Below are 7,404 nucleotides of genomic sequence, written 5' to 3' on the forward strand. Positions count from 1 at the left end.
TAATATTAGTACTGTATACTTACTGTCATAAATGCCAGCTGTGAAAATTTCAAAAAGGAAAGAAATATACAGTGCCTTTTAAATAGCACCATTGATTTACAAGCTATGGAAATTTTTGCATAGATACAATAATTTTATTTCGTTGATTTATATAAATGCTACAGAAATCATATAATGATTTAAAATTGCAATGATTTAAAAAACATCTTTAAAACATCGTTACACTCAAATGTTGTTATACTTTGAGTTCTCTGTTTCAATTTCGAAACTCTGCCTTATTATGCAGAAGTCTATTTGACAACAAGCTAAGGAAACTGAAGTGTTTAGAATTAATGTTTATATAAATTGTTTTCCAATGGCTTTTAAAGAATGTGCATATTCAAACAACTTGGATTTTTTCATTTCAAACAATTTCCAATTTAGTCATTGCAAGTCTTATTTATAGAAAATGAAAAACCCAAGAAAGTGTGGATTTCTTGTTGAAATTTGAATAAAACTTTTTATATTTTTATAGTGAATAAGCAAATTTCAATTGTTTTCGCAGTGTCGATATTACGAAAGTGACATCAATAGAGAGGACTTTAATGTTCTCTAATGTTTAAAATTCAAATAGTATTTACTTGTTCTTAATGTTTTTACTTTTGCCTCAAGTTGTTTGAAATAATCGAACTCGAAGTTAATTTCACGTGTCATAAAGTATTAAATTAATCTCATTAAATCTTCAAATGCGTCGCACATGCTAATATCATTTGCTTAATTTCTCAATTTTATTGTAGAATATTCTTCTTTTCATATTTTTATTATTACGCAGAAAATCTCGTGATATATCAAATGTAAAATAACTTTTTTTATTTAAGCATTTTGGACCTCAGACGAGGTCTCTTTAAGCTATACATAGATATATTAGGTCATCCCACAAGTTGGTGTCGAATTTTACAAATTAGATCAAGATTCTCAACAAACCTTTACGATAATAAAAAAAAAAAAAAAAACTAAGCGCCTTCTCGTTACACAACTTTCTCCTATTTTCTTTGGTAACGATATTATGTCATCGCTACAGAATTTCCTTGGATTTTCATTAAAGTATTTTTCGCTTTCGGCACGAACTTATGGGATGATCTAATATTTACTATAAAAATGAAATTTTCAAGTTACAATTTTTTAGAAAAGTGTAAATGCATGTAATGATATTTGGTAAAGTGGTTCACATTTGTACGTTCAATGATAATTGAAAGCTTATATTTTTGCTGTTGACTAATTAAATTTGATCGCTGTGAATTATAAATATATTTTGAATTTCGATCTTTATTTAACGACTCTAAATAGCCACTTTAATTCTTTGCTATATCGTGTTCCAAGACAGTGGTCGTTTATTAAATGTTCGCAAGATACACGCGAGTTAGAAGCTGAAACACATTAGAAACTTTAATTGCTCGTTAGATTGCGTATTTTGTGTAAATAATGCATCTTCTAATACAATTTCTTGGCAATCTGGGTCTTTAACGATCCAAGTGAAACTTCACTCCTGTATTTTCTCGAAAAGAATTGTTACTTTTACTGAAAAAGCTTTTGAACATTTGACTTAACAAGCAATTACATAACGTATTATAGTAGAGACTTTGATAAGTACCTCAAAATTGTTTCAGATCGTTTGAAAGTCTAAAACAGTAAAACAGTTAGATTTACAATTAAATGTAAACAACCAAGTTTGCCCACGGAGTGTTAATAATAAGTTTCTTTCCAACTTAACACGTCTTTGTTCTTTCGCGACACACAGACGTGATGTAATCATTCGCAAACAGTCACTCGATGTGTGAACTTTCATATTATAACTGCCATTATCATTGAGTAACCGAAAATTGCTTAGAGTTCCCTCAAACCGTATAATTGTAAGCCGTTTATGAATTCCTTTGTCAAGTTTCTAACGTCGTGATTGCATTCTACAACATTCATTCGCAAACAATGTCCAAACTTCTCAACCGTTGTTTATGATTGAATAGGTGCTTCCTATGTGACATGTACAGGTAAATCCGTGCAGAAGCCGAATATTGAATAACTTTGAAGCATATGATTTTAGCGTGCGCGATATAAAGGCAAAATGTAGAAGTGAATTCCTACCGACTGGATTCGTATAATTAATTGAGAGCCACCGAGTTTCCGTTGCGATTGTAATCGCAGAAAAATGGCAACTGGTCGTCAACGATAATGGAAATTATACCGACGATTGATCTGTTTTCATTTCTTTTAATAAAACTCTGATTTTAGGCAAATATTGGAACGAATTCATTTCTGCACCTAATATAGATTATATTGTTTTTAAAAGTGTTTTCGTTATACAGTGTAACGAAATTAGAATAACTAAGTAGTTATTCTTAGAAAGAGTATTTAAGCTGATTATTTTGGAATTTTCTCCTTTATTTGGGATTTTTTTTGTATGTTTTGGACTTCTTTTATCGATGATTAGTGTTTCATTTATGGGAATCGTGGAAAGTTTGCTCGGAAAATATTGAATTAAGGAAGAAACGATGAATAGCTATTTTTAAAGAGTATTCTCGATTAAATTGCTGTGCCATTGTGCTTTCTTGTTTATTTGTTCCTGTTATTTGGAATTGAAATGATAATTAACGTAACGAATTAAAGAAATCAAAATTATGACAAATCAACGCAGCCATGAATTAAGCACACTTTGAATTTGCAAATTTTTGTCTTTTTTTCTATTATGCTCGTTTGAGACGATTTAATTCGCAAAATGATTAATCTATTTTACCTTAGAGTAAGTAACCAAGATATAACAAATGGATTTATTAATTACGTATGACTGGAACGTTGAAATTGTTCATTTCAATATTTTTCATATAAAATGCTTCGATATGCTACACCAAAGAGAAAGAACACTCTGTGTAACATTTCGCCTTTGTTACTAAATCAACGTGTATTTATAAATACACATTCTTGATGCAAACGTTAATCGAAGGCAATTTTAAAAATAATTTCTTGCTCGTACTAATTGCATTGCACAGCTAAACTAATTCTGTGCTTCCTAGTTAATTTCAATTAATCTAATAAACTAATTGTCTTCAACGTTCAGAAAGCTTTTCGTCTGTTGAGAATTAATTTTCCAAATTTTCGAGCAATATCGTTCTCCTCGAAGATTCATTCCTGTTTAGTTGTATCTTAATTAAGTAACGTCTTTGTGATACGTCGCGTCGCTCGTCTAAAAATATTATTGCGCAATCGATAGCCCAAGTATTTTTCCACAAAATACTTGAACGAGGAAACACGTTGAAAAAGCATGAAACTTTAGGCGAGCTTCGTTCGTTGTTCAAGCAATACAAATGCATTGAAACTTTGTTTTATTAGTGTGTATAAGTTTCATGATTGATAATTTTAGTATACATAGTAACGTTTGATATTTAGCGAAATTTTATTTTAACAGTGAACTGTTATTATTTTTATTGGCAGACGTATATTTTAAAATAAATTCAAATGAATTACAATAATAATAAAATAAGGAACAATAAAATGAGGAACAATAAAATAACTGAAATAATAATAACAAAAACATATGCATACACATTTTTTAATATGACAGAGATGGAAAAAAGGAATGAATAATATGCTACCTGTATTTAAATGGAAATGTGTTAATTAAAATTGTGACAGAAATAATTACCATAATGAAACGGTACAATAATTAATGGCAAATATAAAATATCTCAATAAGCCTTGACATGATTTGCTATGTAATACACAATTGATAGAAAATCTATTGCAAATATATTCGTGTCGCACAAATAAAAATATTTGATTTCTCTAAAGAGATTAATTACAGTATTCTTGATGGAGTGTAGATACTTTTTAAAAAGTCTGTAATGGAAGTATGTATTTACGTTTAAAACTTTCGAACAAAATTATTTTTCTTCGCAGCTATGTTTAATTAAGATGTCATATGCATATTAGAACGAAATTAGTAGAAGTTTTAATTAAATTGCTACTGAACTTCGTTAAACGAAGAGCCCTGATAATTTCAGCCCAGTTTCAGTTTTAAACATTCCTGTAATACAATTAAAATTAGAATTAAGAGTAAAATTTAACATTATCTTGTATTATTTTCAGAGAATACCGACAAAATGTTAAACAAACTCTACATACTATCAATCATGCTTTTCTTTATCATTGGCTTTGCTTTCGGCGCCGAAAACTACAGAGACTACGAAGGTACGTTAAATAACAATTAAATTTCTATTAAAAATTTGATCAGTTTTGCAACGAAATTAAGAACTTACATTTTACTGCATTTTAATTATTAAACTAATATTAAATTAAATATATTACAAATAACATATTTTTTACATATATCACATAATATCTACTGAATGAAAATTATTAGTTTAATTGTTAAACTAATTAATATTAAATTTATTTAGTTTCGTATTAAACTAATCAATATTGAATTTATTAAGTTTCACGTTATAGTAATTAGTTTAGTCAGTTTGTCTTCGACGCTAGGGAGCAAAATGATAGTTACCGTTAGAAAACATTTACCATTCTTATTATTTCGGAACAGATCTTTCCATTTCATTGATCTGTATCAAATTTACAGATGGAATACAAGAGAAAACGCCGGTAGAAAATATTCAAGAGCTTTACAGACTTCTTATGCAACGTAACGCTTTAGAAAATGCTGGTTACGGTGAAATTCCGTTTGAACATTTAATGATCCGCAAATCTCAGCGATCACCTTCATTGCGCTTACGCTTTGGTCGTTCAGATCCTCATCTATCTGTAAGTACACTTGTTCCTTTCTGAATAAAACATTTTCTTCTATCGTAATAATAAAAGCATCTTCGGAAGAAAGTCGTCGCAACTGTTCGATATGCTAGTTGAACACAAAGCACACAATTATTGTTACAAATTCAGAATACTTTATAAACGAAATAATAAACGTACGTGGTACAATCGGGCAAAGAGTGATTCCGCGTGCAAAGATAAGCTGAAAATGTAGAATAAAATTTGTTCGTGAAAAAGACTTACACTTGTTAGTGTCAGAAATTGATAAGAGAATTCATAAAATAAGGGTCGCGATTTTTTCAGAACTCTCCATTGCGTTTAAAGGGACGCAAAGTATTGTTCAACGAAAAATTACACGAAATTAGTAAGATAATATTATCAGTGAGATAAATTTTTCAATGTAGAATTTACCTCGCTGCCGCACTCTGTGTAATTGCTTTTCAATGATGCTGCCGTGGAAAGTTCAGTATTAACCCTTTGCGGTCCTATGTCGAGTCAGTCTGGACATAAGAATTTTTCCCTTCAGATATCGTATTGTTATTTTGTGGTGCTGGATATCGATGGAAATATAAACGCAAAGATACACTTAGATTAATATATATATTCTTAATAAAATTACATTGGATCGAAGCGCGTTGGAAAAACAGAACTGCCTCTAGAACAATTGAAAATGAGGGCGCGGGCCTCAAAGCGCCTCCACGCAGTCGATAGCGCAGGGCTTCGCCTTACCGACGGGTTACAGCACATATAATGATAAATGATAAATTACAAATGATGATAAACCGTTTTTTTACGTGTTAATATTACACCGAAACTTAGTATTTTGTAACTAATATCACGCTGAAATATTGAAATAAAGGGAAACTACATGGTACTGCCCGAAAGTGATCAAATGAGTGCGGACTAACTGGACTATTTGGACCGCAAAGGGTTAAAAATGTGAAGTATCATTCAACAAAGAGTAATAAAATTTTTCTAATTAATTTTGCAAATATTTATATTTTTCAGGTAGGATTACTGTCAAGACCTATGGGCATTGTAGCATCACCAAGATTTGACGATAATTAGAAAAAAATGGACAGCATGTTTTCCTTACTTTTTCCTATCATATGTATAGAAGTTATAGAACATGTATTTATTCATTTGATATGATAATAGTGACTGTCTTTTGTTATGTTTGTTCGTTTTCAGTAACAACAGAGACGAAACGATGAAAGCAAACACGTGGTTTATTTATTATACTTTCTGTACAAATGCCGAACGTGTTTTGAGTGACGTATTGTTAAAAGATCTGTTTGGATAAATGAAACATGTAACCGTGCCGATATCGGTGCTTTATAGTTGAATAAAACCAATTGCTTTGGTTGTAATCGCTTCCATAGAGACCTAATAAAAATTAAATGAACCCTTTAAACCGAATAATTCACATGTCTACTACCTTACTGGATGAATTAATCATTTTTATTTATTCTACTTTTAATTGTACAATTTTATTTTAATAAATAAACAACTTTTACTTCATTAATGAAACAGACTATGGAGCACGACCAAAAGAATTAAATCCCACGATCAAGGCTGTATTTATACTTGTGAAGGACCTAAATAGGAGGAACATCATTGCGAGGCCTCAAAAGAACGAGTTTATCTCAGTTAATCAAATGTATACACATTTTTTTTAAGTTTATTGAAAATAAAAGTCGACATTTCCAAGGTAATTCATTTAAACCCTTCGATTGCGCTCATTGACCAAGTTAAAAAAATTAAATAAGGTGTTACCGTAAGAAAAATGTAGAGAGCGTATATTTACGTCTTTCGTAACTATTGATAAATCTGTGAGAGCGTGTACATACGCCTTTCGTAGTCAAAGAGTTAATAAATTATCGATCCGTAGAAATTCCTGTCAATGTCGACCTCTTGATGAATAGATTTGGCGTTTCCGTTTTCAAAGGCCTCTGTATATTATTGTATATAATGAATTTAATATTTAAGAATATATATTTTATTTTGCTACCATATTGTTTTTTAACTAGGCTGTTTTTTATATTGTTAATTACGAGGAGTAAAGTTTTGTACCACATTTTCGTTATTTCAATAGAAATGCGTGATAAATAATGCACTTTAAGCAATGTAGAATGTAGAATGGACTTTTATCTATATTCTGCAATTAGTTTGGTAGCTGTGAGTAGTGTGGTTTATTAGATATTAGTAATTGTTTATAACACTTAACTATATACGACAACGATGAATAGGAGACGCTCTCTTATAATGTTTAATAGCTCTTAAACTAGAACGAATATGTTAACAAAAATTATATGAGAATGTAGCTAAAGGAAAGGACCTTAAAGTAAAGACAAAATTCATTGGAATTTTCTCTACTTTACGGTACAGTAAGGAACGCTTTAGTAACAATTATTGCAAATAATTGTTATCGAAGCTGGAAAACATTGCCACAGACTCCGTACTTGAAATCGAATGGTATTTCAACGGGAGGAACATTGGAAATTACGCAGTAATCATTGGAACAGTTTCAATTTGGGAGATTTAAAACAGACCAGAGGGAATACGCTGCTCAGTCTGCCGTCAGCCTTCGAAGCGGAAGGATCGAGACCATCG

The 7,404-nt window shown here is 30.6% G+C and overlaps 1 protein-coding gene across 1 annotated transcript in view; it reads left to right on the plus strand.

The window, feature by feature from the left end:
- LOC108578100 (short neuropeptide F) overlaps positions 1-5,894 on the plus strand; it is a 6,652-nt gene extending 758 nt beyond the window's left edge. The window contains exons 2-4 of the mRNA XM_017941358.1: positions 4,117-4,218; positions 4,604-4,785; positions 5,800-5,894. Coding sequence (XP_017796847.1) covers positions 4,131-4,218; positions 4,604-4,785; positions 5,800-5,859 — 330 coding nt within the window. The 5' untranslated portion in view covers positions 4,117-4,130 and the 3' untranslated portion in view covers positions 5,860-5,894. The remainder of the gene's footprint in view (positions 1-4,116; positions 4,219-4,603; positions 4,786-5,799) is intronic.
- The last annotated feature ends 1,510 nt before the right edge of the window (positions 5,895-7,404 follow it).

The sequence above is a fragment of the Habropoda laboriosa genome, unplaced genomic scaffold (genome assembly GCF_001263275.1).
Source record: "Habropoda laboriosa isolate 0110345459 unplaced genomic scaffold, ASM126327v1 scaffold1220, whole genome shotgun sequence".
NCBI lineage: Eukaryota > Metazoa > Arthropoda > Insecta > Hymenoptera > Apidae > Habropoda > Habropoda laboriosa.